At 39.9% G+C, this 20,665-nt stretch overlaps 1 protein-coding gene across 1 annotated transcript in view; it reads right to left on the bottom strand.

Annotated features, from left to right (window-relative positions):
- Positions 1-20,665, bottom strand: part of LOC139748991 (uncharacterized) — a 48,152-nt gene that overhangs the window by 4,003 nt on the left and 23,484 nt on the right. The window contains exon 5 of the mRNA XM_071662348.1: positions 106-436. Within this exon, the coding sequence (XP_071518449.1) occupies positions 106-436 (331 nt within the window). The remainder of the gene's footprint in view (positions 1-105; positions 437-20,665) is intronic.

Here is a 20,665-nt window from a genome sequence, read left to right as displayed (position 1 = left end):
ACTTATGTCAAATATCCCGACATAACTGTGGGGATGTATAGTATACTCCACAATAGTCTACTTAGAAATGCATTACAATTATACTACTTTTCAATAAATACATACCTTGAATGTGATAGATTTCTGACTTGGACAATGAGGGCATCTCAACTCTACAAAAAGTCGTCCAGCAACTCTGCGCACATGCCCATCACTGTTGACTGCTCGCTCTCCATCAGCACGAATGGTCACTTGGACACCACTGGGACCACCCTCGGTCTCCTTATTTCCTCCAGCACCACTGCTACTACCATCACGTCTACCTCGATCTTCTTCAGGGCCAGAACCATGACGTTCTCGATCACGTGATCTTTCTCGTTCTTTGGCAGCTGCCTCTTCTGTTAGCTCAGCTTCTCGGTGAGGTGCATTTTCACCTTCACCAGTCTCCTTCTCCATTCTGACAAACATTGCCATTAAAACAGGATTACTAATAATACAAGTAAAAATTACTTCAATTTCCTTTACAATGCAAGAGGTACAAAAAAAAAAAAATCCTATTCTCTTAACTTGCAGGCTCAAGCTATGCAAAATTCTACAAGTAAATGTATTATCATAAGAGCTTTACATAATCTAAAAATTCAAATCATATGCTTCACATACATTCCTTATCATACAAAATGAAACACATCATTTAATATGAATTCACTTGAATTCAAATATATATTTTACTTTACCACACATCAATCTTGTACACTGCAGTTTTGCAAATTCCATAACTTCAAATGTCATCAATGCAAAAAACACCAAAGAGACTTCTGCCATATTAGAGATATCAAAAGATCGTTATTAGACTTCTATCTCTGTTAAAACCATTAAAGATCAATCACTGAATACCAGAAAACTTAAGGAAAAGCATTTTATTGTCTTCTAAAGTTCTACAACAGTAATGTTTCCAAATCTGCACTAATATTCATAAAAAACATTGTTACGATAAAATTTCTATGAAACATACAGAACTGAGAATGGACACAAACAGAATATGGTCTTCCATATCTAACAAGTTATGTATATCTATATATAATCTTGAATTCATTTCCCATTTGCATGAGATGGATCAAGTGCAATTGTACATTAATTCTGTAGAACTGTGACTTTAGCCATAACCCAAAGGACTGAAAAATTACAGGGACACCTAGTTCCTCTGGCTAGGCTTGTTAGTCTGCCACCCTTTCTATATCTTAGGATGATCCAGAAACAAAAAAATTATGGAAAAATGAGAGAGAGACAGAGAGAGAGAGAGAGACAGAGAGAGAGACAGAGAGACAGACAGAGAGACAGAGAGACAGAGAGAGAGACAGAGAGAGAGACAGAGAGAGAGAAGAGAGAGAGAGAGAGAGAGAGAGAGAGAGAGAGAGAGAGAGAGAGAGAGAGAGAGAGAGAGAGAGAGAGAGAGAGAGAGAATTTTGCCTTCAGGCTAGGAAACTTACATAGACAGAGCGAGAAACACATAAAAGAACAGACTATTTAGTAATATAATCACATCCTGAAGGAATTAAAGCTCTATACTAATTTCATTTTTTTACATATAAACATTTATCATGGAGACAGCATGGCCAACCAACACCAAAAGCACAATACATATATAAATGCAGAAAATCTTGACAAACAAAAATCTGAGTTTTAATGGGTACCTACAAATGATGTCCAGCTGTTTTGCAATAAACCTAAAAACAGAGCTACAAACTTTTATAAACTGATTTGTTTTTCTGTCATTTCTCCAGTAATATATCAACAAAACTCCAGTCTGTGAGGCTGGTTCAAGCACAAATCAGCCATTTATATCAAAATGTGGTGAAAGCCTTGCAGAGGACGAAATCCGGCAAGGCAGCAAGTTTGGATGGTATTGCTATTGAATCTATTAAGAAAGGGGATGACAGTGTTGTTGATTGGTTGGTAAGGATATTCAATGTATGGATCATGGTAAAGTGCCAGAGGATTGGCAGAATGCATGTATAGTGCCACTGTACAAAGACAAAGGGGATAAATGTGAGTGTTCAAACTCCAGAGGAATAAGTTTGTTGAGTATTCCTGGAAAATTGTAAGGGAAGGTATTGATCGAGAGGGTGAAGGCATGTACAGAACATCAGATTGGGGAAGAGCAGAGTGGTTTCAGAAATGGTAGAGGATGTGTGGACTAGGTGTTTGCTTTGAAGAATGTGCAAGAAATACTTAGAAAATCAGATGGATTTGTAAGTAGCGTTTATGGACCTGGAGTAGGCATACAATAGGGTTGACAAAGATGCTTTACTGAGGATCTTAAGAGTATATGGTGTGAAAGGTCAGCTACTAGAAGCAGTGAAAAGTTTCCATTAAGGGTGCAAGGCATGTGTAAAAGTAGAAAGAGTAAGTGATTCCCAGTGAAGGTTGGCCTGTGATGTCCCCATGGTTGTTTAATTTGTTTATGGATCAGGTGATCAGCAAGGTAAATGAAAGAGTTTTGCAAAAGGAAGAGTATGCAGTCTGTTGGGGATGAAAGGGCCCAGGAAGTGAGTCAGTTGTTTGCTGATGATGCAGCTCTGATGGCTGATTCATGTGAGAAACTGCAGAAGTTGGTGACCGAATGTGGAAAAGTGTGTAAAAGGAGAATGTTGAGATTAAATAAGAATATGAGCAAGGTTATTAGGTTCAGCAGGGTTGAGAGACAAGTTAGTTGGAAGGTAAGTTTGAATGGAGAAAAAAGTGGAGGAAGTGCAGTGTTTTAGATATCTGGGAGTGGACTTAACATCGAATGGAACCATGGAAGTGGAAGCGAGGGAAGGGGGCGAAGGCTCTGGGAACAGTTAAGGATGTGTGGAAAGAGAGAAATTTATCTCAAAGAGCAAAAATGGGTATGTTTGAAGGAATAGTAGTTCCAACAATATCACATGGTTGCGAGGAATAGGCAATAGATAGGGGTGTACAATGGAAGGTGGATGTGTTGGAAATAAAATGCTTGAGGACAATATGAGGTGGTTTGATCAAGTAATGAAATGGTAAGAGAGATGTGTGGTAATAAAAAGAACGTGGTTGAGAAAGCAGAAGAGGGCGTGTTGAAATAATTTGGACATACGGATAGAATGAGAGAGGAAAGGTTGACAAAAAGGATATATGTGTCAGAGGTGAAGGGAACATGGAGAGGCAGGAGACAAAATTGGAGGTGGATGGAGTGAAAAAGATTTTGAACAATCAGGGCCTCAAAATGCAGAAATAGAGTGAACTGGAATGATGTGGTACACAGGGGTCATATGCTGTCAGTGGACTGAATGAAGGGATGTGAAACTTCTGGGGTAAATCATGGAAAGGTCTGTGGGGCCTCAATGTGGATCAGGAGCTGTGATTTCGGTGCATTGTTCATAACAGCGAGAGAATGAGTTTGAGTGGATGTGGCCTTTTTTTCATTCGTTTCCTAGCACAACTTCACTGACACAGGGTGGCAACTCCCTGGGCATTTGCTGCCTACCAACTATTACCTTCACTTATGGGTATTTAAATATTCAAAACCTGAATGTGTACCTTCTTGCTTCCTTCAAACTTAAATGTGGCAGACTCATTTTTGGCTCATGTAATGCCTCAATTTCCCCCTAAAGTCATTCATCCCCCAGGTGTGATGGGAGATTCACACAAGTTTTCTAGGAAAAAAGCAGAGAAAGTTTTAGCAAGATGGAGAGGTCCAAGTAGATGATGATCTTGAATTTCTTTATAATAATGGTTTGTCTTTGGAATGTGAGGAGGGTGGTTTTACATTTGCAGACTCCTCCAGCATCTTTTGTTTGCCAAGATGAGCCACAAGAAAGTGTTTCTAACACCTGACAACACTGCAATGACTAGTGTGGATGGTAATTCTACAAACTTTGCTGGTCTTGCCATTACGAATAAATTATTGTTCTTCCAAACATGTTCCCTACTTCCCACATTAGCAAAGTACCACCAGGGACAGACGAAGACATGCCCTCATTCACTCACCTCCACTCTCAACCTGTTATGAATAATGCCCTAAAACTAGAGCCCCCTATCCGTAACCAGGCCCCACATACCTTTCCATGGTTTCCCCTAACCACTTCATTTACCCTGGTTCATCTACTGACCTGTACGTCATCCCCTGTAAACAACATCAGTCCCATTCGCTATATTCCATGCATGCCTTAAACTTCCTGCATGTTCAGGGTCCGAACCTTTTGTATAAACTCTTAGCATCCTTACTTCACTCATCCTCTCATGTCCAAACCATGTCAGCAAACCACCTCTCTCATGTGTAACTACATACTCCACTTCCTAACACAGCTCTCAACCCTCTTACTCAACCAAACCTCCTCACACAATATAGTGACCTTAAACATTTCATTTCCAACACATTCACCCTAACCTTTACAATTCTGTCCAAGGCCCAAGCCTCACATCCATATAGCACCCATGTAACAAATATACCATCACAAATATTCATCTTTGCCCTTAAAGCCAGTGGCCTCTTGAAACATTCCCCAGTGCACATCTGCCACCCCACCTTACACACACACACACACACACCCTACACTTCCATTTGCTGCCCTAACCACTCCCAGGTATCTATAATACTCTACTTCTTCCAAGTTCTCTCCATTAATTTCACACTCCGTCCAACCTCTCCCTTTTCACTACTAAGCCTAATAACGATGCTTTTATTCACACTTAATTTTCTTCTTTCACACGTTCTCTTAAGCTCCATTAACAGACTTAACAGCCATTGTGACATCAAACAGCCCAGCTGCAGACCCACCTTTACTTGCAACCACTCATCCTCCTCTCCAACCACTTGTACATTCATGTACCATACTCTCCTGAAAGAAACTCTCCATTGCTTCTAATAGCTTTCTTTCCACACCAAAAATATCCATAACACCTTCCTCAAAAAGCTTTTCTAACAAACCTATTACACACTTTCTCCAGATTTATTCATAAACCACACACAAATCTTTTCATTCTAGAAGCATTTTTCAAACACTCTTCAAACACCTGATCCACACATCTCTACCTCTCCCAAAACCAAAGTACTTGTTCCTCTACACTCTGATGCTCTATGCATACTATCACCCTCAACCACCATTTATCCATACAGCTTAACAGGTACATTCAGCAAACTAATACCTCTGTAACTTGAACACTCAACATTGTTCCCCTTGCCCTGTACAGCAGCACTACACATGCATTCTACAAATCTTCAGGAACTTCACGCATACAATGAAAATCATACATTATTAAATCAATCAACCTAATCAATCTACCATGCAGTCATCTCCTTTAAGAAATTCAACTGCAATATCATCAACTCCAGCCATCTTGCCAAATTTCACATTATGCAAGGTTCTCATTACCTCTTCTTTTTCAACAAATCATTTTCTACAACTCTCACTCAGCATACCTCGCCAACCCTGACATCCTACATCTGCCACCCTATCCTCAAACATTCAACAATCCTTCAAAATACTCACTCCATCTTCTCATCTTATCAATGCCTCTTACCACTTCCCCAAATGCCCACTTTACTGATGTTCCCATTCATTCTCTTGTTTTTCTGACACTGTTCCCATTCATTCTCTTGTTTTTCTGACACACTATTAAGCTCCTTCCAAAACATTTTATTTCTCCTTGAAGTTGCCACGACTTGTTCATCTCAACTCTCTTTTGCCCTCTTATTTAGCCCCTGCACATTCACTGGTAAATAATCTTCGCGTATGTAATATAAACAATAAAACATGTAAAATAGTAACTTGATACAAACTTGAGCCTTACTCCAGCACTTTTTACCACATTGTATAGAAATATCTAGAAAATGCCTATAAATTATCAAAGTGAAAGAACATGATGAAATATACTTCTGGAAAGACTTATTTCATTGTTCTATGAATATCTTTGAAACTGTAAGGTTAAACATCTTATCAATAACAAAAAAAGGAGAGATTCATAGGGTTAGAAAGGAAACCAAAGTGAAGAGGTGAGGGTTAAAGATGTTCCACACAAAACTTTCCCCAGCCTTCACAAGTTATTGTCAGGAACAGAAAGAGAACAGCCTCAATTTAACATACCCATCTCTAGTTGGCATGTAGGTGCTGAAACCAGGATATGAATATACAAAGGCAAATAATATTCTTACTAATATGACAGACACATGGCTTAACCCTTTATCTACGAATATTTATATCTCACAATGCATTCCATAATCAACATAATATGTAAAAGAAAGCGAACCAGTCCTAAGGCTGATCCTGGTTATGTCTAACCAATCTGAAGCTTCACCATTAATTACAACACTTTCGCTTACAGCCAATCAATTTCCTAACCCCTGAAGTACAACCCCATCCATACTCTGTGACCTAACTTCTGCTAGTAACTTTTGATATGGAACTTTATCAAACATTTTTTGAGACTAATAAGACATCAAATCAACAGCAATACTTTTGTCATGTTAATTATATCATAAAAAGAAATAAAGCAGATTTGTCAGATAAAAGCGATTTTGTTAAATACCATGCCGAAATTCATTCATTAAGTGGTGGTCCCCTACAAGTTCTGCAAGGAGGCAATGATTAATACCCGAGAGGCTTGCTAACCAAGAGCACCAACACTAAGAAAACTGTTACACCACCAAGTCCTAAAGAATTCTGTCTACAGGAGCCTCTGCCTCATAATCTAGAAATATTTCTACTTTCCCTTTGTTTTTGTTTTTTCTCATTATTATTTCCAATCTTCTATTACGATAATTTTGGATGTCAATAAAAATGTTGCTGAAATATTAAATAAATGTGAGACATTTTGAAGGAATATATGAAAATGCATTTTTCTTCAAACATTCCATTTTCTTTCAAACTAACATGTTTCTAAATAATTTTAATGAGTACTGCATTTCACTTCAGTGTCATAAATCATCTAAATACTCTTTATACATCTAAGTACAGTACTAAAATACTGAAGAACTGTTTCAACAAGGTCTGAAAAACTTAAATCAATTGTATTAAACACATTTCTTAAAATCTATCATAGCAAAAAAATTAGTAGCTAATGGTATAATTAATATCACTAATAAATCAAATAATTCTGAAAAAAATTAATTAGGAAAATGAGATTATGAAATAATCATTCAAAGAATCACTTACTCAATTACCAATATGTAACCATAAAAAAAATAAGGATTTAACCCATCAGAACAAGGTCCACTCTCAACCCAGGTGGATTAGGGAAGTGGATGGGTATGGGGTACAAATGTGGGAATGGATGTACGTGCAAAATGGTATGTTGTACATGAGTATAAAGGATTAGTAGATGGTGGACATCATGACACTGTACATCATGGTGTAGCAGTTAGTGTTCCTGACCGTGACATATCCTCGGGCCACCCAGGGTTGAGCGTGTAGGTTTGAATCCTAGTTGTGGCATTAAGTCCAGTCAACCCAGTTGTTTATCTACCCTTAGGGGTTAAACCAATAAAATGGGTACTTGGCTTAGGTGAGTGATTGGTTCCCAATGAAGGTCAGACTGCAGCAGGGTGTGTGATGTCCCCATGGTTGTTTAATTTGTTTATGGATATGGTGGTTAGGGAGGTAAATGCAAGAGTTTTGGTGAAAGAGGTGAGTGTGCAGTCTGCTTGGGGTAAAAGGGCCTTGGAAGCGAGTCAGTTGTTGTTCGCCAATGAGACAACACTGGTGGCTGATTCGAGGTAAAACTGCAGAAGTTGGCGACTGAGTTTGGAAAAGTGTAAGAAAGGAGAAAGTTGAGAGAAATGTGCATAGAGCAAGGTTATTAGGTTCAGTATGTTTGAGGGACTAGTTAATTGGGATGTAAGTTTGAATGGAGAAAAATTGGAAGTGAAGTGTTTTAGATATCTGGGAGTGGACCTGGCAGCAAATGGAACCATGGAAGCAGAGGCAAGTCACAGGGTAGGGGGTGAAAGTTTTGGGATCAATGAAGAATGTGTGGAAGGAGATAACATTATCTCGGAGAGCAAAAATGGATATGTTTGAAGGATTAGTAGTTCCAACAATATCATGTGGTCACGAGGCATGGGCCATAGATAGGTTTGTACAAAGGAGGGCGGATGTGTTGGAAAAGAAATGTTTGAGGACAACATGTGGTGCGAGGTGGTTTGATCGAGTGTAATGAAAGGGTAAGAGATGTGTGGAAATACAAAGTGTGTGGTTGAGAGAGCAGAAGAGGGTGTGTTGAAATGGTTTGGACATTTGGAAAGAAAGAGTGAGGAAAGAGGATATATGTGTCAGAGTTGGAGGGAACAAGAAGCAGACCAAACTGGAGGCAGAAGGATGGAGAGAAAAAAATTTTGAGCAATTGGTGCCTGAACATACATGAGGGTGAGAGGCGTGCAAGGAATAGAGTGAACTGGAAAGATGTGGTATACCAGGGTCGACATGCTGTCAATGGACTGAACCAGGGCATGTGAAATGTCAGGGGTAAAACATGCAAGGGTCTATGGGGCTAGGATGTGGATAGGGAGCTGTGGTTTCAATGCATTACACATGACAGCTAGAGACTGAGTGAAAGCAAATGTAGCCTTTTTTTTGTATGTTTTCCTGGCATTGCCTTGCTGAAGCAAGGGGCAGCGATGCAGTTTCCTGTGGGACAGGGTAGTGCCACAAGAGAATGAAAGCAGGCAAGTATGAATATGTACATGAGTATATTTATATGTTGATATGTATATGTATGTGTGTGTCTGTGTATGGGCATTTATATACGGGGGAAAATGAAACACAATAAGTTCCCAAGTGCCCTTACGTGTAATAATCACATCATCAGGGGAGACACAAGAGAGAAATATAACAGTCAGTTGATATACAATGAAGAGACGTAGCTAGGATGCCATTTGGTAAACATGCGATTGTCCAAGACAGACAAGCATATCATAAACTTATTATGTGGACAAGGTGAATGAGTTTAATGTTGGGCAGACTGGTAAGGATCTTTCTGTTAGACTTAAGCAACATAAATATAGTATAAGAACAGGACAAGAATCAAATGCCTTGTTTACTGATGTTAAAAACAATGATCATTGTACTGACTGGAGCAATGCCATCTCAGTTATTAACTAACTCTATTACCACAAGAAACATCACTGAATCTTCTATTATCAAATACACCAAGAATTATAATCTTAATGTTAGTGATGGTCTATACAAATTGAATAACTTTATTGTTGATAAAATCTGTAAACAATTCACCTTGTTGTCCACATAATAAGTTTACGATACGCTCATTGTCTGTCTTGAACAATCATATGTTTACCAAATGGCGTCCTAGCTGTGTCTTTTTGTTGTATACCAACCAACTTATATTTGTGTCTCCCCTGATGACGTGATTATTACACGAAAGTGCACTCGGGAATGCATCATGTTTCATTTTCCCCATGGAGTCATAGAAGTATCTTGATCACACGCAAAATTGTGATCCTTTCCAATACATACATACATATATACATATATATATTTATTTATTTTTTATTTTGCTTTGTTGTTGTCTCCCGCGTTTGCGAGATAGCGCAAGGAAACAGACGAAAGAAATGGCCCTACCCACCCCCATACACATGTATATACATACACGTCCACACACGCAAATATACATACCTATACATCTCAATGTACACATATATATACACACACAGACACATACATATATACCCATGCACACAATTCACACTGTCTGCCTTTATTCATTCCCATCGCCACCTCGCCACACATGGAATACCATCCCCCTCCCCCCTCATGTGTGCGAGGTAGCGCTAGGCAAAGACAACAAAGGCCCCATTCATTCACACTCAGTCTCTAGCTGTCATGCAATAATGCCCGAAACCACAGCTCCCTTTCCACATCTAGGCCCCACACAACTTTCCATGGTTTACCCCAGACGCTTCACATGCCCTGATTCAATCCACTGACAGCACGTCAACCCCGGTATACCACATCGATCCAATTCACTCTATTCCTTGCCCTCCTTTCACCCTCCTGCATGTTCAGGCCCCGATCACTCAAAATCTTTTTCACTCCATCTTTCAACCTCCAATTTGGTCTCCCACTTCTCCTCGTTCCCTCCACCTCCGACACATATATCCTCTTGGTCAATCTTTCCTCACTCATTCTCTCCATGTGCCCAAACCATTTCAAAACACCCTCTTCTGCTCTCTCAACCACGCTCTTTTTATTTCCACACATCTCTCTTACCCTTACATTACTTACTCGATCAAACCACCTCACACCACACATTGTCCTCAAACATCTCATTTCCAGCACATCCATCCTCCTGCGCACAACTCTATCCATAGCCCACGCCTCGCAACCATACAACATTGTTGGAACCACTATTCCTTCAAACATACCCATTTTTGCTTTCCAAAATAATGTTCTCGACTTCCACACATTCTTCAAGGCTCCCAGGATTTTCGCCCCCTCCCCCACCCTATGATTCACTTCCGCTTCCATGGTTCCATCCGCTGCCAGATCCATTCCCAGATATCTGAAACACTTTACTTCCTCCAGTTTTTCTCCATTCAAACTTACCTCCCAATTGACTTGACCCTCAACCCTACTGTACCTAATAACCTTGCTCTTATTCACATTTACTCTTAACTTTCTTCTTTCACACACTTTACCAAACTCAGTCACCAGCTTCTGCAGTTTCTCACATGAATCAGCCACCAGCGCTGTATCATCAGCGAACAACAACTGACTCACTTCCTAAGCTCTCTCATCCACAACAGACTTCATACTTGCCCCTCTTTCCAAAACTCTTGCATTCACCTCCCTAACAACCCCATCCATAAACAAATTAAACAACCATGGAGACATCACACATCCCTGCCGCAAACCTACATTCAATGAGAACCAATCACTTTCCTCTCTTCCTACACGTACACATGCCTTACATCCTCGATAAAAACTTTTCACGGCTTCTAACAACTTGCCTCCCACACCATATATTCTTAATACCTTCCACAGAGCATCTCTATCATCTCTATCATATGCCTTCTCCAGATCCATAAATGCTACATACAAATCCATTTGTTTTTCTAAGTATTTCTAACATACATTCTTCATATCAAACACCTGATCCACACATCCTCTACCACTTCTGAAACCACACTGCTCTTCCCCAATCTGATGCTCTGTAAATGCCTTCACCCTCTCAATCAATACCCTCCCATATAATTTACAAGGAATACTCAACAAACTTATACCTCTGTAATTTGGGCACTCACTCTTATCCCCTTTGCCTTTGTACAATGGCACTATGCAAGCATTCCGCCAATCCTCAGACACCTCACCGTGAGTCATACATACATTAAATAACCTTACCAACCAGTCAACAATACAGTCACCCCCTTTTTTAACAGATTCCACTGCAATACCATCCAAACCTGCTGCCTTGCTGGCTTTCATCTTCCACAAAGCTTTTACTACCTCTTCTCTGTTTACCAAATCATTTTCGCTAACCCTCTCACTTTGCACACCACCTCGACCAAAACACCCTATATCTGCCACTCTATCATCAAACACATTCAACAAACCTTCAAAATACTCACTCCATCTCCTTCTCACATCACCACTACTAGTTATCACCTCCCCATTTGCGCCCTTCACTGAAGTTCCCATTTGCTCCCTTGTCTTACGCACTTTATTTACCTCCTTCCAGAACGTCTTTTTATTCTCCCTATAATTTAATAATACTCTCTCACCCCAACTCTCATTTGCCCTCTTTTTCACCTCTTGCACCTTTCTCTTGACCTCCTGTCTCTTTCTTTTATACATCTACCACTCAATTGCATTTTTTCCCTGGAAAAATCGTCCAAATGCCTCTCTCTTCTCTCTCACTAATAATCTTACTTCTTCATCCCACCACTCACTACCATTTCTAATCAACCCACCTCCCACGCTTCTCATGCCACAAGCATCTTTTGCGCACTCCATCACTGATTCCCTAAATGCATCCCATTCCTCCCCCACTCCCCTTACTTCCATTGTTCTCACCTTTTTCCATTCTGTACTCAGTCTCTCCTGGTACTTCCTCACACAAGTCTCCTTCCCAAGCTCACTTACTCTCACCACCCTCTTCAACCCAACATTCACTCTTCTTTTCTGAAAACCCATACAAATCTTCACCTTAGCCTCCACAAGATAATGATCAGACATCCCTCCAGTTGCACCTCTCAGCACATTAACATCCAAAAGTCTCTCTTTCGCACGCCTGTCAATTAACACGTAATCCAATAACGCTCTCTGGCAATCTCTCCTACTTACATACGTATACTTATGTATATCTCGCTTTTTAAACCAGGTATTCCCAATCATCAGTCCTTTTTCAGCACATAAATCTACAAGCTCTTCACCATTTCCATTTACAACACTGAACACCCCATGTATACCAATTATTCCCTCAACTGCCACATTACTTACCTTTGCATTCAAATCACCCATCACTATAACCTGGTCTTGTGCATCAAAACCATTAACACACTCATTCAGCTGGGGGTGGGGGAGGGGGCGAAAATCCTGGGAGCGTTGAAGAATGTGTGGAAGTCGAGAACATTATCTCGGAAAGCAAAAATGGGTATGTTTGAAGGAATAGTGGTTCCAACAATGTTGTATGGTTGCAAGGCGTGGGCTATGGATAGAGTTGTGCGCAGGAGGGTGGATGTGCTGGAAATGAGATGTTTGAGGACAATGTGTGGTGTGAGGTGGTTTGATCGAGTAAGTAATGTAAGGGTAAGAGAGATGGGTGGAAATAAAAAGAGCGTGGTTGAGAGAGCAGAAGAGGGTGTTTTGAAATGGTTTGGGCACATGGAGAGAATGAGTGAGGAAAGATTGACCAAGAGGATATATGTGTCGGAGCTGGAGGGAACGAGGAGAAGTGGGAGACCAAATTGGAGGTGGAAAGATGGAGTGAAAAAGATTTTGAGTGATCGGGGCCTGAACATGCAGGAGGGTGAAAGGCAGGCAAGGAATAGAGTGAATTGGATCAATGTGGTATACCGGGGTTGACGTGCTGTCAGTGGATTGAATCAGGGCATGTGAAGCGTCTGGGGGTAAACCATGGAAAGTTGTGTGGGGCCTAGATGTGGAAAGGGAGCTGTGGTTTTTTGCATTATTGCATGACAGCTAGAGACTGAGTGTGAACGAATGGGGACTTTGTTGTCTTTGCCTAGCGCTACCTCGCACGCATGAGGGGGGAGGGGGATGGTATTCCATGTGTGGCGATGGGAATGAATAAAGGCAGACAGTGTGAATTGTGTGCACGGGTATATATGTATGTGTCTGTGTGTGTATATATATGTGTACATTGAGATGTATAGGTATGTATATTTGCGTGTGTGGACGTGTATGTATATACATGTTTATGGGGGTGGGTTGGGCCATTTCTTTCGTCTGTTTCCTTGCGCTACCTCACAAACGCGGGAGACAGCAACAAAGCAAAATAATAATAAAAATAAATATATATAAACACCCATACACATACACATAAACAAGTATATACATATATGCATATGTCTATATTCATGGTTGCCTTCATCCATTCATGGTGCCACGCTGGAAATAGGATCGATAACCTCAGCATCAGTGAGGTTGCACCAGGAAAACAGACAAACAAAGGCCACATTCGTTCACACTCAATTTCTAGCAGTCATGTGTAATGCACTAAAATACAGCTCCCTATCCACATCCTGGCCCCATAGACCTTACCAAGGTTTACCCCAGACGTTTCACATGCCCTGGTTCATTCCATTGACTGCACGTCAATCCTGGCATATCACATCGTTCCAATTCACTCCAGTCACTGGACACCTCTCACCCTTCAACTCGGTTTCCCACTTCTTGTTCCCTCCACTTCTGACACGTATATCCTCTCTTGACAACTTTTCCTCACACATTCTCTCCATATGTCTAAACCATTTCAAAACACCCTTTTCTGCTCTCTCAACTTCACTTTTTATTACCACACACCTCTCTATCTTTTTATTACTAACTCAATCAAACCGTCTAGTACCAAATATTGTCCGCAAACATTTCATTTCTAACACATCCACCTTCCTCCACACAACCCTATCTTTAGCCCATGCCTCACAACCATATAATATTGTTGGAACTACTATTCCTTCAAACATACACATTTTTGCTCTCCGAGATAACTTTCTCTCCATACATTCTTCATCGTTCCCAGAACCTTCGCCCCCTTCCCCACCCTGTGACTCACTTCCGCTTCCATGGTTCCATTCGCTGCCAAGTCCATTACCAAATATCTAAAACACTTCACTTCCTCCAATTTTTATCTTGTCACTCAACATGGCTAAACCTAATAACCTTTCTTGTATTCACATTTACTTTCAACATTCTCCTTTCACACACCTTTCTTAACTCAGTTACTAACTTCTGAAGGTTTTCACTCCAATCAGCCACCAGTGCAGTATCATCGTGAACAACAAATGAATTGCTTCCCAAGCCTTCTCATCCCCAAAAGACTGCATACTTGCCCTTTTCTCCAAAACTCTTGCATTCACCTCCCTAACAACCCCATCCAAAAACAAATTAAACCACCATGGGGACATCACACACCCCAGCCACAGACCAACCTTCACTAAGAACCAATCACTTTCTTCCTACTCATAAACATGCTTTACAACCTTGATAAAAACTTTTCACTGCCTCCAGCAGCTTACCTCCCACACCATATACTCTTAAGACCTTCCACAAAGCATCTCTATCAACCCTATCATATGCCTTGTCCAGATCCATAAATGCTACATACACATCCATTTGTTTTTCTAAGCATTAATGGGATGGCCTTGATTAGGGCCTCAGCTGCCCGCGCCATCTCAGGTAATATAAAAAAAAATTTCATGTGAAGGCATTGATTAAGGCCGTTGTCCATTTGGTCTCAGCTAACATAAAAAAAAATACAGTAAATGGTCAAATGGTGTAGGTAAGAGAGCTTCCTCTTTATTCTATTACATGCAAGTGTGAGTGAGACTCCTTTACACAAAGCTTTTATGTTATAAAGAGAGGGAATGTGTTTCTGGGGAAAATTAATGACATTTTCTCACATAAGCTGTTCTGTACTAGCTAAATAAAATAAAGATTATCTGGCAAAAAAAGCACTTTACACTTATGGTACTGGATTTCATTATCAGTGAGCATTAACATATCCAGTTTACTTCAAGAATGATAGTTTTTCAGAGTTTCTTCATGTCACTGGCACAACTAATGATATATGGCACTTCTTAATCATCTTGGTAGCATTAAAACAAAGTAAATCTCTGACAGCTCAGATATACAAGAACTGAAGGTTCGATGGTTTGTCTACATTAAATTCTGATGCACGGGCAAACACTATGTTGGTTCAATGAATGTTAACAACATTTGCATTCATAAACAATTTAAAAGAGGAAGAATTTTAAGCTGTGTGTGCAATAAAAGCTTGGTAATCAACCTCTTAATTTCAGACCCTACAAAAAAAATGTCATGTAGGTTATATAACTTAAATCACCGTACTGCATGAAGTTTTGAAAACTCTGTGCAGTGGTACAATAATTCTAAAGTGCCAGTATGATAATTTACAACAGGAATCTGGCAACAAAGTGCACAAGGCTGCTACACCACCTCAGTACACTTTTCTTTATTTTACAAACATGGCATGTCTGCATACACACAGACTTTCACACTGAGTTACAAAGCCTTAGTGCAATGCTATATTCTGTACCTTTAAATATACAATGGTTATTTAATATAATCATTTAATGAGAATTTCAAGATGAAGTAAGACCTAGCTTGATCACTGCCAAACAGTGTGAGATAAGCATCCACTTGGTCAACACAAAAAATCCTACTGCCCAAGTTCTAAGGCAACTGCAGTGTTTTTCATGGCACACAGGCCAAACCTTCTGCATCAAATCATAAAAGAAAAGAGTGCTATCAGTGTTGCATGTGTTAAGATCATGAAACAATGCAGCACAGTTGAAAAAGTAAAAATCATCATAACATAGTATCACAAGAATGGAGAAAATAGTCTGCACCGCATAATGAGGTGATTCAGGTGACCCTGAAGCTATTCTTTTGATTCAGAATGGTCTTTGCTACTTATGAGCACTTCCAGCCTAAAACGAATATGGTAGGTTTCCTTTATACTTACTAATATTTCAGGAAGGATGTGAGCAGATAAGGCCTTTCTTCATCTTGGCATTACCTTGCTAACACAAGAAATGGAGATCAAGTATGGAAAAAAAAGTTCCAAAGAAAATTTGGGATGCCCTAGCATCTGACTTCTAACAAATCAAACTTCCCTAATAAGTTCAGAATTTACTAATTTTCTTACACTCTCAATCTAAGTTTATAAAAGTATATTTTCCATTTTTTCAATATATTTTCATCTTCATCGAGACAACTCTGATTCATAATAACTCTGCACATACTACTTTTTCTAGAAATAAAAAGACCAAACATACATATTTTGTGAGTTGCTTTATCTAAACATACACATTTCAAAATTGAATTACCACATATACTCACGTACATGTAGAGATTTTAAGGACAATGCAAAAAAGTAGGGGGATCACCTTATACACACGCAATGTACTTGAGAGGTTACAATCTTGGTCTCGGTTAAAGCAGACCAGCCATGCGTCACAAGAATGGGACCGGAAATTACTGCTACGTTTATTCAACTAAAACTTTTAGAAATATAAAAAACATATTGTACTGTATACCTCACATAAAACCAATAAATGAAAACTTGACACAGACCAAGGAATGACACATAAATGATAAAGCTATAAAGCAACAACCTAACACAAAAGTCAATTGGCCCCACTACCAGGCCACATCAACACCAAGCTGAATCGTTACATCACATAGCTCACTTCACAGGTTAGAATATTTCTTCTATGTTCATTCGATCACGCTGTCATAAATGTAACTATTCTAACAGCACCTCCCTTCCAGCAGCCCCTTCTAAGCATAAACACTGGCACCCAAAAGAGCTGACTGGAATAACTTGCACAACTTTTCTGACTTTACATGGGTAAATTACTCTCTTATAAGTTGTGATGCTTCTATCCCCGCCAAACACATAACAGAGGTTATTCTTGTGGGAATGGAAGAATATACCCCCTCTTCCTCCAAAACTACTATTTCACCCAATCCATGGTTCAACCGTTCCTGTTCTGAGGCTATCGAGACAAAGGATCAGGCATGTCAGACTAGAAAAAACTCTCCTTCCTCTGGCTCCCATTCAGCTTTTATCACAGCCTGTAATCGGTGCAAGCCCATTATGCGAGAGGCAAAGCTTTCCTTATCTAAAGAAAGTGCGATTAACACTCCTCATCATCCACTGAAAGGTCTTTCTGATCTCTACCTAAGGGCATCTCTACCAACTTCTGTTGCTCTCCCTTTCCTTCTCCTCTCTGTTCTCATGGTACTACAGCTGTCTCTCCTGTTAACAAAGCAACTCTCTTTGGTTCATGTTTCTCCTCTAACTCCACCTTGGATGATTAACATTCCTTCACCCCCTGATGCTCCTCTTACTAATCCTTCACCTCTTCCAGTAATCTCTATTCAGACCATCTGAAAAGCACTTTCTCAAGACACAAGCAAGGCTTATGGTCCTGATGACATCCATCACCATGTACTGAATGAGTGTGCCTCTGAATTTGCACCTGTACTTGCTCATCTCTTCCATTTCTACTTAAAAACCAAAACTTTTCCTTCTCCTCGAAAACATGTTTGACATCCCATCCCTAAGAAGGGTCACCATTCTGACCCCTCTAACTATCATCCTGTTGCTTTGACATCCATCATTTCCGAAGTCTTTGAATCCCTCCTCAACTCCCATATCCTTGAATACTTTGAAAATCACAGTCTTCTCTCCGATTGCTAGAATGGCTTCTGTAAGGCAAGATACACTTAAGAAATTCCTTGCTATCTTACTAATATCTGGTCATCATCCCTGAGAGATTTTTGGGAGTCATATGTACTTGCCCTTGACATATCAAAGCCTTTTCAGAGGGTGTGGCATTGGGGTCAAATATCTATGCTCCCTTTTTCGGCTTCCCTCCATCACTTTGCTCCTTCATATCTAGCTTCCTTTCCAGCCAATCTATCCCTGTGGTTACTGATGGACCAGTCTCTTACCTTTTCTCCAACAACAGCAGTGTCCCTCAAGGTTCTATCATGTCCCCTACACTTTTTCTCCTTTTTTTTCAATGATTTCCTCTCTTCCATAAATAATCCATTGCACTCATACACTGATGACTCAGCACTGCATTTATCCACATCCTTCAATTATGCTCCTCTCACTCGATATGCATCTCGTCTTGACACACCTTCCTTAATAAACTCAGACTTGGACAGGATATGTCAGTGGGGTACACAAAATCTTGTCAAGTTTAATGCCTCCAAGACCCAATGTCTATCCATCACTTTATTGAAAACTAATCACAACTTTCATCTCTCTTTTAACAGTTCTGTAATTCCACCCTTTGACACAATGAACATGCTTGGTATTATTGTAACATTCACTCTTTCTTGGAATCCCCTTCTTACGGGAATAGCAAAGTCTGCCTCTAAGAAACTAGGTGTCCTGTTTAGATGCCAACACTTCTCCAGCGCAGTTGCTCTGTTCATATAAGTAATTGATTTGTCCTTGTATGGAGTACTAATCTCGCATTTGGGGTGGTTCTAGCTCTGTATCCTTTACTTGAGAGTCGACTCAAAAGCAATACGAATTATAAACAGTCCCAGGAGAACTTCAAAACTTGACCCCCCTTGCCCTATGCTACAATACTGGTTCACTCTCCATCTTCTATAGGTACTACTTTGGTTTTTGCTCCCGAGAGCTAGCTACTTGTGAGCCCCCACCACTAGCTATACCACGCAATACTCACCAAGTTGCTATGCCACATTATCATTGCGTGGCCATCAGCAACTTAAGGGTGGGCTGTTCTGATACCTGCTCCTTTCCCTACACGTCGAAGCTTTGGAACTCTATACCTTCTCACGTCTCTCCCAATAACTATGACCAGGCACATTACACAGGTCTTTTACTTTCTCAAAAATTCATAAAAACTTTTCTTGTCTTTTCCTTGTCTGTTTCATAACTCTGTATTTCAATCAAGGCCCAGCCTTGATAAGCAAAATCTATTCACCCTACATACCACCTAAAGCCTTCCCCTTACCAGTTTTTTCTAAGTAAAAATTCAATTTATTTAGAAGCAGTTTTAAAATGTACAGAGAAAATTAACACAAAATATTTTGTTTATAATGTTAATATCTTAGAAAATGAAAAAGCACAATTGCTGAAAGTCCAGGATATCTCAACAAATACAAAAACTTCATAATTTTGAAATTACATCTTTATGAACTTTAGATTGTAAAAGACATTAAAATAAGTAAAAGATAGAAGAAGAAATGCATAAATACTATAATTTCATGAGGTGGTATTCATTACTTCCATTATCCCGTGATGTTGCCATTAATCTTTGCTGTACAGTTGCCGAAGTAGTGACGTCATATTCTGCAAAATGTTTCAGACAAAAAAGGTGGCATCTAGCAACTACCTCCATCTCTCTCAACCCCAGGTCTTCTTTTGTCTCTGCAGAGCATCTCTTAATAAAAAGCAGAGCATCTCTTAATAAAAAAGCAATTAATAATTCCATATTTTGAGTTATATTCAATTTATAGACATGAATGCACTTGGCTGGCCACCAGTAAGTATTAAATAATTTACTGCCTTTGGATATGTGTGTCAGAGGTGGAGGGAATGAGGAGAAATGGGAGACCAAATTGGAGGTGGAAAGATGGGGTGAAAAAGATTTTGAGTGATCGGGGCCTGAACATGCAGGAGGGTGAAAGGCATGAAAGGAATAGAGTGAATTGGAACGATGTGGTACACCGGGGTCGACGTGCTGTCAATGGATTGAACCAGGGCGTGTGAAGCGTCTGGGGTAAACCATGGAAAGTTCTGTGGGGCCTGGATGTGGAAAGGGAGTTGTGGTTTCAGTGCATTATACATGACAGCTAGAGACTGAGTGTGAATGAATGTGGCCTTTGTTGTCTTTTCCTAGAGCTACCTCACGCACATGCGGTGGGAGGGGGTTGTTATTTCATGTGTGGAGGGGTGGCGATGGGAATGAATAAAGGCAGACAGTATAATTTTGTGTCATAATGCTTCATATCCCAATATTTCACTCTTTATAATGTGAACTTTTTTGCTTGGTGGTTTAGGCTATATTCTTCACTCAAACAATAACTACCATATTTAGAATGATTTCAATCAACTGCCCTTCACCTGGTAAAATACAAGGAGAAATGCGTCTACTCGGGCAAGATGCTAGATGTCACCACAGGGAAATTCATTGGATTTTGTGACATCACTACTTGTTGAAACTGCACATACTTGCTTCTCCCTTCTCATGGAAACTTTAAGAGATACTGCTACATATTTAATGTTTAGTAGTTGTCCAACTGATGGTGTTATTACCAGCAGAAGCAAATGGTTGGGAGGTAAAACAAGAGATAAAGACGGCTTTACTGTGGTCCGCCCTGTAGCATCAACTGGAAAATCAGTTGAAGCATGTAATGTCTTGAAGTACTACCTCTGTGTGTCTGTATGATCATCACTGTCATACTTC

Source organism: Panulirus ornatus, chromosome 6, assembly GCF_036320965.1.
Source record: "Panulirus ornatus isolate Po-2019 chromosome 6, ASM3632096v1, whole genome shotgun sequence".
NCBI lineage: Eukaryota > Metazoa > Arthropoda > Malacostraca > Decapoda > Palinuridae > Panulirus > Panulirus ornatus.
Note: the sequence above shows the minus strand (reverse complement) of the source record. Positions and strands in the feature narration are given on the sequence as shown.